We start from the raw sequence: 15,277 nt of genomic DNA, 5'->3' as shown, positions 1-15,277 counted from the left end.
AGTTCTTTGAAGAAATAAAATGGCCAGGAGGAACATGACTTGACTAGGAAGTGAAATCTGAATTGGACCATGAGTAGGCAAACTAATGCCTGGGGGCCGGATCAGGCCCAATCGTCTTCTAAATCCGGCCTGCAGACAGTCTATCCACCCCCTTGCCAAGGTCTGAGGGACAGTGTCCAGCCCCCTGCTGAAAAAGTTTGCTGACCCCTACCCTATACGATGCTCTGGCTCTGCTTAGGAGGTCTGTTGAAAGTGTGGGTCAACAGCGCCCTTTGGAATTGGCAGAGCCCATAGGGCAGACGAGCCTTGACTGATGGCTCCCAAGGCTGGTTGTGCGGACGGGTGGAAGGGGTTTGTTTCAGTTCCTCCTCCGCGACCAAAGTTGCCAACTTTTGTGCTAGGGATGAGTTGGACAGAGGGGAATACCAGAATCTCTAATAGAGGAAGAGACGAGAATAGCTTGCAAAAGAGGGGAGGCAAGAGGGACTTGGTGGGTGGGTGGTGCCGCTGAGTGCAACAGATAGGAGGTGGGAGATGGTGCTGCATCTGGGCTTTTCAAACAATAAGCTGATGGTCTTCATTTAGTACCAGAACAGTGCTATCAAATTGTTCCTACCGGTAATCAGTTTTCCACACTTCTTTCTGCTCTAATGGTTTCGTGTCCCCATGCCCTTCAGGACGGTCTTCTCAAAATCCTCTGGCATATCCTGCAACATACATAAAATGTCTTGCCTTTGTCATAGCAGCCCAAGCCCCCTTCAGAAGTCTCTGTTAGATTCGATCAACTAGTCATTCTCAATCCCTGCAAAACTGAAGAACGCAGCAGCTACTGCTTTTCCTCTTCTATCCAGCCTTGTTTGTTGGTCTTGACTATACAGTCACACCTTGGAAGTCAAATGGAATCCGTTCTGGAAGTCCGTCCGACTTATGAAACATTCGGAAACCAAAGCACGGCTTCTAATTGGCTGCAAGAAGGTCCTGCGGCCAATTGGAAGCCGTGGAAGCCCTGTCGGTTCGTTCGGGTTCCAAAAAACGTTCGCAAACAGGAACACTCACTTCTGGGTTTCTGGCGTTTGGGAGCCAAAACGTTTGACTTGCAAGGTGTTCAGGATCCAAGGTATGATGGTATATCCCTTTGTGTTCAGGCTGTATTGATCGAGAAAAGGAGAGAGAGAGACTGCCCTCTTCTGCCCTGGGCCTTTTTAGAAGGAATGCTACATCTATTCTATTCTATTCTATTCTATTCTATTCTATTCTATTCTATTCTATTCTATTCTATTCTATTCATATCTTTTCGGATGCTGATGAGGACACTTAAAGGTAAAGGACCCCTGACAGTTAAGTCTAGTTGCAGACGACTCGGGGGTTGCGGCACTCATCTTGCTTTAAAGGCCGAGGGAGCTGGCATTTGTCCGCAGCCAGTTTTTCCAGGTCATGTGGCCAGCATGACTAAACTGCTTCTGGCGAAACCAGAGCAGTGCATGGAAACGCCGTTTACCTTCCCGCCGGAGCAGTACCTATTTAACTACTTGCTTTTTGGCATGCTTTTGAACTGCTAGGTTGGCAGGAGCTGGGAACGAGCAACGGGAGCTCACTCCGTCGCAGGGATTCGAACCGCCGACCTTCTGATCAGCAAGCCCAAGAGGCCCAAGAGTGGTTTAGACCACAGTGCCACCCGCATCCCTTAAGGAGGCTCAAGCGGCTAGCTAAGGTCATTGACTTGCAAAGAAACTTGTCTGACCAAATTGGCAAGCTCCTCTCTTAGATACTAACCCTCACTGGGTACAGGAGCCCAAGAATTGGAAGGGACTCGAGGCATCATGCAAACTCCACCCCACCAACCCACAGCAATGTTGTTGACATATCAAAATTGCAATCTGCATTTCCATTCCTTTGTGGTGTTGGACGTGGACCAGCCATCCCTCACCTTGACTCAAGGCTGGCTAAACAGCCAGCGCTAACTCACCCTCTGGAACATCTGTTGTGCCGGGAATCTCGAGGTGACTTTGTGGATGGTTTGCGAGCCTCCTAATTTGCAGTGGACGTAGCCGTAGAGGTTGGCAGCTTGGAGGCAGATGCCAGCTATCACGAGAGCCTGCAACAAACAGCAAACAGAAGCAGGTTGGGACGTTTACCAGCAAGTGTGTTGGCAGTGCACAGAATGCACCACTGAGTGTGCACTTAATAATAATAAGAAGAAGAGACAGAGAAGTAGGTACACCACTTTGAGCTCCTTGGAGGAAAAGGTGGGCTAGAAATGCAAAAAACAAATTATCTTCTTGGATATTCTGTTGGGAGTTACTTATCCATCTTCATTAGGGATGGATAGATCAGTCAATTTCGGCTCTCTCAGTTTTCCCATTTTCCAATATGAAATTCAGTTCTCCATGTTTTGCAGAAATTTGCAAAAGTATATGAAATCCTTGTGAAAATTCCAGCAGCATTTTGTCGTGAATTTCTCCTAACAAACTCAAAATGCAGTTTTGACGAATGCACCCATTTTTGCAAGCAATTTCCCGTAACATAAAGCATTTTTCTCTGTGTTGTTGTTGTTGTTGTTGTTATTACTATTATTATTATTAATGAGACTTATATACTGCCCTTCATCATAAGATCTCAGGGCGGTTCACAGAATCGTATCTATAATATTCATGAATATCTTCCTCTTCATGCATGCTTTCCCCTAATATCAATGCCTTCTTGTAAATGTTAGTTGGACAACTGCATTGCAAAATTCAGATAGGCACAAATTTCAGCTGTGTTCTAGGTCAGTGCGAATTTGATAAATTGTCTTTAATTGTGTACTGAGTCGATTTTTTTCTAACCTTGGCTACCTTCCTAGATTGAAGAGACTTCTGTGACTCTATTGCTTTTTTCCCTTAATATAGATCCCCAAGTTTTTCCATCAGAAGCTGGGTGGTGAGTTATGACTGTTCTTTCATGTGCCATGACATGGGTTGGCAAACTAAGGCCCAGGGGCCAGATCCGGCCCAATCACCTTCTCAATCTGGCCCATGGACCGTCCAGGAATCAGCGTGTTTTTACATGAGTAGAATGTGTCCTTTTATTTAAAAGCATCTCTGGGGTCTTTGTGGGGCCTGTCTGGTGTTTTTACATGAGTAGAATGTGTGCTTTTATTTAAAATTATCTTTGGGTTCTTTGTGGGACATAGGAATTCGTTCATTCCCCCCCCAAAAAATATATATAGTTCGGCCCCCCCACTAGGTCTAAGGGACAGTAGACCAGCCTCCTGCTGAAAAAGTTTGCTGACCCCTGTGCTATGATCTGGGGTGTGAAGAGCTATAGCCAATATTATTTATCGCATCTGTATAGGCTTGTATCCAACAAAGATGTCCCACTGGTGCAAGGACTTCTGCCTTTTCAACAGGTCTTCCTCTCTCTCCATGCCCCACCTCTGCCCCCTGGGCTCTTGCAAACTTTTGTCCAACCCCTTACCAGCCATTTCAGCTTCAAGGAAAACAAGGTGCTGAAGAAGAAAAGCGTCCAGATGACCGGGCAGATAATCAGGCCCAGCCAGAATATCCGGGCTTCAACTTCGGTGGGGGCAGCTACGGTTGACGGGACCTATGGCGGAGGAAAGGGGGGGGAAAGAGAGGGGTGGGTTACCATCAGCCGAAATCTCTGCAAAAATGACGCAGAATTAAACAGAAATGGGAACTTCTGCCATATATAATCTGATTCTAGGAAAACAGATTCATTTCCTCATTATCGGCAATAAACTTCCTTAAAATTTGGTGTCGTTTGGTGGATATGTTGAACCCATGCATTTAAAAAAAAGGCCTTTTTTTCGTTTACTCAAGAAATATTGGCCACATCATTGTAACGGTCACTGTGGAATTGCATTTTATGCTCATTTTTTCATTTTGATAGACGTTACTTTCATTTGCACATGGCTTTAGGTCTTTAAAAAAAACCCCAACACTAAGCAGTATTTTAAATGAAAAACTGCAATAGATTTCCAGACCCCCCACATCTGGAATCACTTGGCATCAGGTGTGGGACAGATGAGCGTGGTTTGGAGGAAATGGCCTCTATCGCCAAATGTGTAAGAGGGTAGGGTTGTCATTTTTCAAAAAGCAAAAACCAGGACACCCCAAAAGTTGTTGAGCAGATTTGGCATTTAGAAAACATCTAATGGCAGCCCTGATCAGGGAAGTTTTTAATGGCTGATGTTTTATTGTGTTTTTAATATTTTAATATTAAATGTTAATATTTTGTTGGGAGTGGCTGGGGCAACCCAGTCCAGTCAGATGGGTGGCATATAAATAATAAATTTATTATAAAATTATCATTATGTGGACCGCCCTTGCTATACACATAAGATGGCATAAAAATTCCAGGCCTAAATGAGGCAACTGTTGCTTTGTTTCCCTCATTTCGGGTGGCTTGTGTGCATCTAACAGTAGTGTAGCCAAAAACTTAATTGCTTACTATTTGACGAAGTCCTTTCTTCTGTCTGCCATCTATTGGAGGACTCCGAGCAATAATATTGTAGGGGGGAGGAGAAAAAAATTTATCTCCATCCACTTCCCCCCTCCCCATTCTTGACATTACAAACCTCTTCCTGCGCTTTCCCTGTATGTTAGACTAAAGGTAAAGGTACCCCTGCCCGTTCGGGCCAGTCTTGCCAGACTCTAGGGTTGTGCGCTCATCTCACTCTAGAGGCCGGGAGCCAGCGCTGTCCGCAGACACTTCTGGGTCACATGGCCAGCGTGATAAGCTGCATCTGGCGAGCCAGCGCAGCACATGGAACGCCATTTACCTTCCCGCTGGTAAGCGGTCCCTATTTATCTACTTGCACCCGAAGGTGCTTTCGAACTGCTAGGTTGGCAGGCGCTGGGACCGAACGACGGGAGCGCAACCCGCCGCGGGGATTCGAACCGCCGACCTTTCAATCGGCAAGTCCTAGGCGCTGAGGCTTTAACCCACAGTGCCACCCGCGTCCCATGTATGTTAGACTAGTGGTTCCCAAAGTGGTGAGTAACTCACCCTGGGATGCTTGGCATTAGCTAGGATTACAATAGAACCTTGGTTCTCAAACTTAATCCATTCCGGGAGTCCGTGCAACTCCCGAAACTGTTCAGAAACCAAGGCGCGGCTTCTGATTGGCTGCTGAGCTTCCTTCAATCAAGCGAAAGCTGAGTAGGACGTTCAGCTTCCAGGAACGTTCAAAAACCAGAACACTCACCTCTGGGTTTTTGGTGTTCAGGAGCTGATTTGTTTGTCAACTAAGCCATTCGAGAACCAGGGTACCATCAGATTTTGAAAGGCTGGTCTCACTGGGTCATGTCCATCAATTTTGTCAAATTAACTAAACTAATTTAGTCAAATTAACTAACTAATTAGATTGTGAATAAATGTACACTTAATTGTTTCTGTTTTGAATTCTGCTGTGTTATTATCTTCCTTAGGGGGTTGTGTGAGCCACTACAGTCGTACCTTGGCTGTTGAACACCTTGGGACTCATACGTTTTGGCTCCCGAACGATGGAAACCCAGGAGTGAGTGTTCCAGTTTTTGAATATTTTGGGGGGAAGCCGATGCGGCTTCCTCAATTGTTTCCGGTGTTTCCGGTGCGCCTGCGCATTCGGAATGCATTCTGTTCGAAAACCAAAGTACAACTGTATTCTGAATTATGCTTTTTAATAGGGCGTGGGGGGGGCACTGCTGATGTGTTTATGGAATCGGGTGGGGTCTGAAAAAAGTTTGGGAACCACTTAGAATAATAGAATCATAGACTTGGAAAGGACCATGAAGAAGAAGAAGAAGAAGAAGAAGGGGAGGAGGAGGAGGAGTAGTTTGGATTTGATATCCTGCTTTATCACTACCCAAAGGAGTCTCAAACATTCTCCTTTCCCTTCCTCCCCCACAACAAACACTCTGTGAGGTGAGTGGGGCTGAGAGACTTCAGAGAAGTGTGACTGGCCCAAGGTCACCCAGCAGCTGCATGTGGAGGAGCAGGGAATCGAACCCGGTTCACCAGATTACAAGTCTACCGCTTTTAACCACTACACCACACTGGCTCCATGAGGGTCATCCTGTCCAACTCTCTGCAATGCAGGAATCTTTGGCCCAACGTGAGGCTCGAAGCCCCAACCCTGGGAGATTAAGAGTCTCAGAATCTACTAACTGAGCTATTGCCTGCTGCAACACATGGTCCACCAGCAAGGGCCCTTCTATGCTCTGCAAAAGACAAAGTAAAGGAATACCTTTTTCGATTCGTACACCCAGTGGCTCTTCCCGTCCTCATCAATCTGGTTCCACCATCGCAAACCGACCAGCAGCCTTCCAGTGACGTTCTAAATGAGAGGGTGAAAACCAGCCAGCTTGAGAGGTCTGTATTTTTGATTTTTTTTATATAATCATTTTTATTTGATTTCACAAGTGTAAAGATGCAACAATATCAAATACATATCCATATTTAGAGATTTCCCGGAATCTCCAGACATCTCACCATCCCCTCCACGGGTCCTATTGTTAACTTTTTCAACTGCATATTATTTCATAATCTGTATTTTGTATCTGTCCATATTGTCCGCAGTGTTTGTTTTCATCTGCATGTAGTGGTCTCCTAAATAAATGAAAAATGTTTCCCATTCTTTCCTGAAGGTTTTGTCTTCTAGGTTCCTGAGCTTCTGGTTTTTTAAAAAATAAAAGTTATTTTAAACATTTTTTTCAGTTCATTATATATCATTTCCTAGAATGCTTTTATTACCTTACACAGCCACCACATACGGTAAAAGGTACCTTCTTTTTCTTTACATTTCCAGCAGGTATTTGTACTTGCATTTTTGCTAACTTACTAGGAGTTAAATACCACTGGTACACCATTTTCATAGAGAGATCCGTATTTTTGGATCAGGATGCCAGGCTAACTGGGCCACTGGCCTGATCCAGCTTCAGGGCTCTTCTTATGTACTTATGCCACAACGAAGGCAGTGTTGAATGGTGCCCATTGGGACTGCTAGGGAACAACGCAGGAGGACTAACAGTAGGTGGCGCCTGACGGTGCCAATGGAGCCTAGTTTGGTACCTATCCTCCTTCTCCCTGCGGAGCATTACAAGGGCAACACTGAGACTAAGGGGAGGGGAGATGGCAGACTGTTTCACGCCATTGGATGAAAGACAAAATGGCGCAATGTGGCATAATGTTAGAGTTGTGAGATGCCCAGAGCGTCCTTACCTTCACAGACCAGAAGTCGAAGGACAGGAGGAGGAGAATGAGGACGAAACAGGCAATGAAACTTTTGCTGAACCAGTCGCAGACTAGGTAGGCCACGATGGCACTCACTCGGAAAAAGAGGTGGAAGAAGGTGGCCAGAGGGTGCCTAGGAGAGAACGATCCGGAACATATGCTAAGCTGTTTTGTGTTGCATCCCGGAAGTCAAGACCCAAGTTTGGGGCAAGTACTCTCTGGTGAGAGAATCCCAGCAGACAGTTAAAATCACAAAATATGCAGCAAAGTAAAGCATGGAAAGTATAGGCGCAAAACCTTTTAAATGCACCTTTCCAGTGAATTACCATATTTTTCACTCCATAAGACACAATTTTTTCCTCCTAAAAAGTAAGGGGAGATGTCTGTGCATCTTATGAAGTGAATGCTGCGTGGAGGAGTTACGTGTAAGCGGCTCCTGTCCGCTTTGCTGCTTTAAAGTGAGCCATAGAGGAGGGAGGGAAGACAGGAGTTGCCCACTTTGCTGCTTTAAATAGTTTAGTACAACATTTGATTCAAAATATTTTTTCCATGTTTTCCTCCTCTAAAAACTAGGTGCGTCTTATGGTCGGGTGTATCTTATGGAGCGAAAAATACGGTACATATCGGTTCCATCTTAGTCATTCGAACCACATCTATTGCATTTAATGGGCTCTTTGGGATAGCTGCTCAAGTTTGTTCTTAAACAGGAATTGGAATATAATTTCAAAAAAATAAAAATGATGCATGGAAACATTTAAAAACTCTACTTGCAGACAACTTGCAGCAGCCACGCTTGAGATCCTTTCGCTGAAAAGAGACAGAAGCAATGGGTCTCTCATTTCCTCATAGATCTGTATGTTTTGTCTGGTGTTGTTTTTAACAGAAGCCTGGGGTTCCCCTTTGTGGAATATGGTAAAAAATGAAGTTGCATGTGGAGTCGTATTAGCAGCTGTGGTTTAACAACAACACAACAGAAAAGTCCCAAACTTCTCAGCTTTCTATGTACATTGAAAGGTGCAGCTGAGGTTTCAAAAATGGAGCATCTTTTCTGAAGTTCTTATAGTTCATTTAGGGGAGAGTCTCCCCAGTTCCACCGCTGTGAGACTCTTCGAGACTTGAGAAGTTGGTGTGTTCCTGGGGACAGAGCCATCTTTTCCACAGCCTCCCATCTCCAGATTCAAATTTCACTAACAAGGCAACCGAATGCTGGTTGTAGCCAAACAGAATCGTATAAGTAGAAAATATACATAATAATTGCACTTGAAAATAAAAGGCTTGGCCTATGTAATAAATAAAGCATGCATTAAAAAAAACCACACAAAAACATAGAATCTTAAATTTTGAGGGTGACCACTTGGCCTTGTCTAGGCAGGGAAAGCTCCCTGGTGAATTTAGCTTGGTTAATTTAGCTGTATTAAGCATTATGCGCCTGTCCAAACCAGACAACAGCTATCAAATCATATTGATGTCACTGAGGGTAGAAAATTTTCTCCAGATATTTTTGGTTAGGTGTGTCATACAATCCTCTGCCCAGGGTCAAGTGCATATGCAAAACTGCTGATTTTCTTAAATCGCCCTTCAAAAATCTCACATGTAACGTAACAAATGTTATGGCTAATATGGATTGATATAAAATATAGACTACGGAATAATAGGCGGTTTAAAATGCTGACAAAAGGACCCATGAAGGGGATGGGGGGGGGGGAAGTATTGTGATTCAAAGTAACATCTGTATATGGATATGCATTGGGACTGTTATAAAATTGTATTTGTAAAATCAAATAAAAATGATTTCAAAAAAATAATAATAAAATGGACTGAGGCTGGGTGGGGAGCAGAAAGTGTAGATTTTGGCAATTTCCCCTAAAAATAGCCCAAAAACTTCTTTCTGTTGCTGCTGCTGCTGTTTGGATCTTGCAAAAAACGGCTCAACAACTTTGGGCCAAACTAATAAAGCTCAATCAAAATCCTGCCAGTTCTATTCGTTCCACACTTGAAAGCAATTGTTTAAGTGTGGCAGCTCCTACCTTCTGGAACTCCCTGCCCATTGACTTTAGACAGGGGTCTCCCCTGTACTCCTCTTGAGGGCTGCTACAGCAACAGGATTAGGGACATGGGTGGCGCTGTGGTCTAAACCACTGAGCCTCTTGGGCTTGCTGATCGGAAGGTCGGCAGTTTGAATCCCCGCGACGGGATGAGCAGGGACACCCCTGATTTATAGAAGCAGTCCCGGTTTCTGATTTGATCCTGGAATGTCCCGCTTTTCCTTAGGATGTCCCCAATTCCATTGGAGAAATGTTGGAGGGTGTTGAGTTATCTGATCCCTGAGCCATCTGAAGGCAATCCTGTATAGTGGTACCTCAGGTTAAGTACTTAATTCGTTCTGGAGGTCCGTTCTCAACCTGAAACTGTTCTTAACCTGAGGTACCACTTTAGCTAATGGGGCCTCCCGCTGCTGCCGTGCCGCCGCCATGTGATTTCTGTTCTCATCCTGAAGCAAAGTTCTTAACCTGAGGTTCTATTTCTGGGTTAGCAGAGTCTGTAACCTGAAGCATACCTGAGGTACCACTGAATAAGGAAGGGTTTTTTAAATGTTTAATGTTTTATTATGTTTTTATATATGCTGGAAGCTGGCCAGAGTGGCTTGGCCAACCCAATAAGATGTGTGGGGTATAAATAATAAAATTATCATTGTGGAATGGGATGTCCCTATTTTGATCAGAGAAATGTTGGAGCGTATGTAAATAATAAAATCAATTTACTTCATTTACCTGATTTTTGCTTTCCTTAAGGCCAATTCCTCTTCGTTTCCAAAGTCAAGAGACACGTCTTCAGTGTCGTCTGCTAAAGTCTGGAAAAGACACACGAGCACACATGCATTTTTAAAAAAGTACTAATCAAAGGAAGGATGTAGTGGAAATTCCTTCCTTCCTTCGCTGTTGATGTCATGCATGAGCCTCTTTTCCCAAAGACCAGAAGTCCACCATGCAGAATCAACTGAATCAGGAAGGGGGATGAGATTCATCCCCACAGAAGGCAGTGATAGCCGCCAATCTAGATGGCTTCAAAAAGAATTAAATGACATAGAATGAATTGAAAAATATGTTTAAAATAATGTCTGTAAAAACAACCACCCAGAAGCTTTCCTTTAGGGAATTATAGGGACAGAACTACCCAAACTGTATTGAAATTTATTCGCGTGTGTGACTACAGTGGCAAGAATGTTACTTGCCCAAAAATGGAAAGAAGAGAAATCCCTGTGGATGCAAAAAATTATGGCAAATACACAGAAGTGGCGAAACTTACCGGAAAAATACGAAAACAAGATAACAAACTTTTTATAAAAGAATGGAAATGGTTTATTGAATATTTACAAAACGAACTGTAAACGGATAAGAACATTGGCAGGATTATTGTAATAAGCTGCAGTTTTATAAGGGTATATATTTAAGGCAGATGAATAAATGACCAAATTAAGAGTTAATTTGGATTTGCAGATAATATTAAAAATAAATTTAAGGAACCGCAGAAAGACGGGGAAGGAAGTCAAATTTTGAAATGTTAAAATGATTGTAAAATTATTGAAATGTATAAAACCGAAAATCTATCTATATCTATGAATTAAAGAAAGTAATGGATGAAAGGGCTAGCGATGGCTACATTGGCATTGCCCTGTCTCTATAGCTGGTGGCTGCCATGCCTCTGAATACCAATTGCTGGAAACCACATGAAAGGAGAATGCTCTCATGCTCCAATTCTGCTTGCTAGTTTCCCACAAGCATCTGGTTGGCCACTGTGAAAATAGGGTGCTGGACTTGGTGGGCCATTGGCCTGATCCAGCAGGCTCTCCTTATGAAATTGCCTGCAGGAAAGCATTTACTCAAGCAGGTTCAATGTGTGAAAAAGAAATACAGCGGTACCTCGGGTTAAGAACTTACTTCGTTCTGGAGGTCCATTCTTAACCTGAAACTGTTCTTAACCTGAGGTACCACTTTAGCTAATGGGGCCTCCCGCTGCCACCTCACGATTTCTGCTCTCATCCTGAGGTAAACTTCTTAACCCGAGGTACTATTTCTGGGTTAGCGGAGTCTGTAACCTGAAGCGTCTATAACCTGAAGAGTCTGTAACCCGAGGTGCCACTGTACATCCAAGCGCCGTTCACACACATCCAGTAATTCAGTAGCTGGGAATCCACAAACAGAACCAGCAAGGCCAATTACTTCACACCCAAAAGAATTCATTTGGCCTCCAGCTGGAAATCTGAACCTCCAGGGGAATTAGGAAAGGCGTTTATTACATTGGGAGTGGCTGAAATGAATCTGAAAGTTGCATGGCCACAGGAGGTCCAGTTCTGGGGGAAAGTGCAGCCAGGCATGGGATGTCATCTCTGAGGAATGTTTTTCCCAGCAAACGGGGGAATTATCTTTCCAAATGTGGGAAAGGGAGGAGGGTTAAAAGAAGGCAGCACGCAGCCAGTGTGAACCCCCTGGAACATTCCCCCGTTGTGTTTTGGCACAAAGCAGATGGGAAGCTTAAAATGGTTGGGTGGTGGGTGACTTTAGGAGGAAATGGAAGCCAGTAAGGTGAAGGGGACCAAACAATCGCCCCGAACAACTATGCTCGGTTGCTCTAGTCTAAGGCATGCAGTAAGGAATCCTGGACCTGCCAGACATTGCTGAACCACAACTCCCATCATCCCATTGGTCACAATTGCTGGTGATGATGGGAATTGTAGTTCAGCAGAAGCTCAACATCAAAAAAAGGAAGATCATGGCCACTGGGCCCATCACCTCCTGGCAAATAGAAGGGCAAGAAATGGAAGCAGTGAGAGATTTTACTTTCTTGGGCTCCATGATCACTGCAGATGGTGACAGCAGCCACGAAATTAAAAGACACCTGCTTCTTGGGAGAAAAGCGATGACAAACCTAGACAGCATCTTAAAAAGCAGAGACATCACCTTGCCAACAAAGGTCCGTATAGTTAAAGCTATGGTTTTCCCAGTAGGGATTTATGGAAGTGAGAGCTAGACCACAAAGAAGGCTGATTGAAAAAGAATTGATGCTTTTGAATTATGGTGCTGGAGGAGACTCTTGAGAGTCCCATGGACTGCAAGAAGATCAAACCTCTCCATTCTGAAGGAAATCAGCCCTGAGTGCTCACTGGAAGGACAGATCCTGAAGCTGAGGCTCCAATACTTTGGCCACCTCATGAGAAGAGAAGACTCCCTGGAAAAGACCCTGATATTGGGAAAGATGGAGGGCCCAAGGAGAAGGGGACGACAGAGGACAAGATGGTTGGATAGTGTTCTCGAAGCTACCAGCATGAGTTTGACCAAACTGTGGGAGGCAGTGGAAGACAGGAGTGCCTGGCGTGCTCTGGTCCATGGGGTCACGAAGAGTCGGACACAGCTAAACGACTAAACAACAACAACAAGCACCCAGAGGGCCAAAGGTTAAGGGCATAAGAAGAGTCCGCTGCATCAGGCCAGTGGACCGAATGGTCCAGCATCCTGTGCTGGAACTCCTATTTGGGGACTTCCCTGGCCCCTATTTGGGGGCTTCCCATGGGCTTTTTTCTGGTCCATGTAGGACCAGTCTGGATAGTTATCCTTGGTGAAGACTTGACATTTTTATCCCCCCAAAATGTTTATGGACCTTTGTTGGCAAGGTGATGTCTCTGCTGCATTATTATTACAGTATTATTATTGAATAGGATGTCCCTATTTTCATCAGAGAAATGTTGGGGCCAACAGTGGGAAGATCACAAGCAGGACTTGAGTTCAAAAAGTACTCTCCTCTCTTGCGGCTTCTAGCAACTCGTATAATTCTTTTAAATTAACTGCTTCCCCACATCTAGCCTAGCTCAACCAATCAAAAGAATAGAAGAGCAGCTTGCTGGATCAAGCTGAAGACCCATCAAGTCCAATATCCTGTTTTCAGAGCAGCCAACCAGATGTGTATTATGGGAAACGCGCAAGCGGGAACAGAGCTCAAGAGCACTCTGCCCTCCTATGGTTTCCATGAGAATTTAAGAAAAGCCCTGTGGGCCAAGCCAATGGCCCATATAGTCCAGCATCCTGTTATCACAGAGGCTGACCAGGTATTCACAAGAGAAACCCATGAGCAGGATCCGAGCACAAAAGGACTCCCCCCCACAACTGCGATTTCCAACAAACCGATATTCAGAAGCATGGCTGCCACTTTGTTCAGACACAGACTTCTTGCGGTTAGGAAAGTGACAGGAAATGGGTTGAGATGTGGTATGGGATGAGCAAACAATTAACAGGAAGATTTATGAACTGCAAAAAAAAAAAAAGCCTGAGGAGTTTTATGGGTTTTTTTTAGCATTGGTTTGCTGTGCCAGGGAAACCGAGCTCTTCAAACTGCTTCAGTTGCGCAAAGCTAAATTTCCAGGAGGCCCTTGAGTTCCTTCTGCAAAGTGGAGGTGACCAAAGTTAAAATATTTAATGAGGCAGCCCAACAGCTGTTTCACAATGTAAGTAGTTTTGCAAAGAGACAACTAAGAAAGCTGTGCAGATGTTTTTTTTTAAAAAAAAAAATATGTTGTGTTCAACAGCAAAAGCGACACAAATTGGAATTGGGCTGGTCTTCCCGTCGGAAATTAGAACTATTTAAAGGCAACTTAGGCTTCTTATAGCTGGTTCATTTAAAGCACACCCAGTCAAAAAATAAATAAATCATGGGAGTTGTGGTTTACCCCTAGCAGTTTTACGAATCTCAGCACCTGGAACAAACTACAGTTTCCAGGGTTCTTAGGTGAGTGCTGCAAATGTATGTCATGTACATTGCCTAATAATAATAATAGTAATTCATTACTTATACCCTGCCCATCTGGCTGGGTTTCCCCAGCCACTCTGGGCGGCTTCCAACAGAACACTAAAATACAATAACCTATTAAACATTAAAAGCTTCCCTAAACAGGGCTGCCTTCAAATGTCTTCTAAAAGTTTGGTAGTTGTTTTTCTTTTTGCCATCTGGTTATTCCCAAATGAGGCTGCCTTCCTTTTCACAGTGAAAGCCTTGCCAGCTCGCACCAAACATTTCCACACTGACTGAGGCCCCGCAGCTTCACTGTCACACCTATGCACCCTGTAGGCCCATTGACAACAACAACCCATAATACTCCCCTCCCCATTTGACACTCTCCTGCCCATGGCCCCCTGCAGCTTGCGGCATTTCTCCTTCCCCTCACCTGCTTCATCATTGCAGCCTGGGCTCCTTCCCTCCTTTCCCTTCCTCTTCTCTGTGGCTCTGCGGATGTGATGTGATGCTCAAGCCACCTTCTCCTTCCTGGCCGGTTGCTATGGAGACGGGAGTGCAATGATGCAGGGAGATGCAGGAGAAGAAGGCAGGTTGGGCAGGCTGATGGACGTGGCCAAGCTGGGTTGCAGGGAGGGGCACATGCCCTCCCTAAATCAATAAAAATAGATAGGGAGCTGAGGTTCTCCCCCCCCCGACAAAAGGCCTGCCCCCCCAAATCCTGGTTACCCCCATGAAGGCTTATGGGAGAAGAGGAGAGATGGAAGGAAGGTGTTGTGCTGGGAGGAAGGACAACTTGAGAGCAGAGTGGGAGGGTTTGCTTGGATTTGTGGGGGGTGGGGTGGGTGAGGTAGGGGAGTTAACTGTCATCAGATTAAGAGCAGCTTTGCGAAAGGGCAGATTTGGGGACTGTATACTGCTGACAGGTGCCTCTAATTTTAAAGGGCTTAAAAACAAACAAAAAACAGTCCATTAAGTTCTTATAAATATCTTTATTAGCTTGCAGCCAACACCAGTCCTACTTAGAGTAGCCCCCTTGGTAATGATAGACATGGGTTCCACAGGGTCATATATTTCTGATTACAGGTAGGTAGCTGTGTTGGTCTGCCGTAGTCGAAACAAAATAAAAAAAAAAATCCTTGCAGTAGCACCTTAGAGACCAACTAAGTTTGTTATTGGTATGAGCTTTCGTGTGCATGCACACTTCTTCAGATACCTTCTTATACTTCTAATCTGAAGAAATGCATAATAAGTGATAAGAACGAAAAACAATCAGAGGTCT

At 44.5% G+C, this 15,277-nt stretch overlaps 1 protein-coding gene across 1 annotated transcript; it reads right to left on the bottom strand.

Annotated features, from left to right (window-relative positions):
* Nucleotides 1-581: 581 nt before the first annotated feature.
* On the bottom strand, nucleotides 582-14,647 carry TVP23A (trans-golgi network vesicle protein 23 homolog A). The gene is made up of 7 exons (XM_081840098.1): nucleotides 14,429-14,647; nucleotides 9,987-10,066; nucleotides 7,204-7,348; nucleotides 6,230-6,319; nucleotides 3,457-3,585; nucleotides 1,967-2,095; nucleotides 582-707 (listed from the first exon to the last, which is right to left on the bottom strand). Exons 1-7 carry the CDS (start codon nucleotides 14,438-14,440, stop codon nucleotides 648-650), a joined length of 645 nt encoding a protein of 214 aa, XP_081696224.1. The 5' UTR covers nucleotides 14,441-14,647; the 3' UTR covers nucleotides 582-647.
* Between the last annotated feature and the right edge of the window lie 630 nt (nucleotides 14,648-15,277).

Source organism: Podarcis erhardii (assembly GCF_964252035.2).
Source record: "Podarcis erhardii genome assembly, chromosome: 14".
Taxonomy (NCBI): Eukaryota; Metazoa; Chordata; class Lepidosauria; order Squamata; family Lacertidae; genus Podarcis; species Podarcis erhardii.
The sequence above is the reverse complement of the archived record's forward strand: the minus strand, read 5'-3'. Positions and strand labels throughout refer to the sequence as shown.

Excerpts from the sequence above, each read along its gene's own strand:
- TVP23A (XM_081840098.1), bottom strand. Across the intron at positions 3,586-6,229 it reads GGGTGTACGAATCGAAAAAG|GTCCCGTCAACCGTAGCTGC; the intron begins GTATTCCTTTAC and ends CCTCCGCCATAG. Across the intron at positions 2,096-3,456 it reads CCTTGAAGCTGAAATGGCTG|GCTCTCGTGATAGCTGGCAT; the intron begins GTAAGGGGTTGG and ends TGTTTGTTGCAG.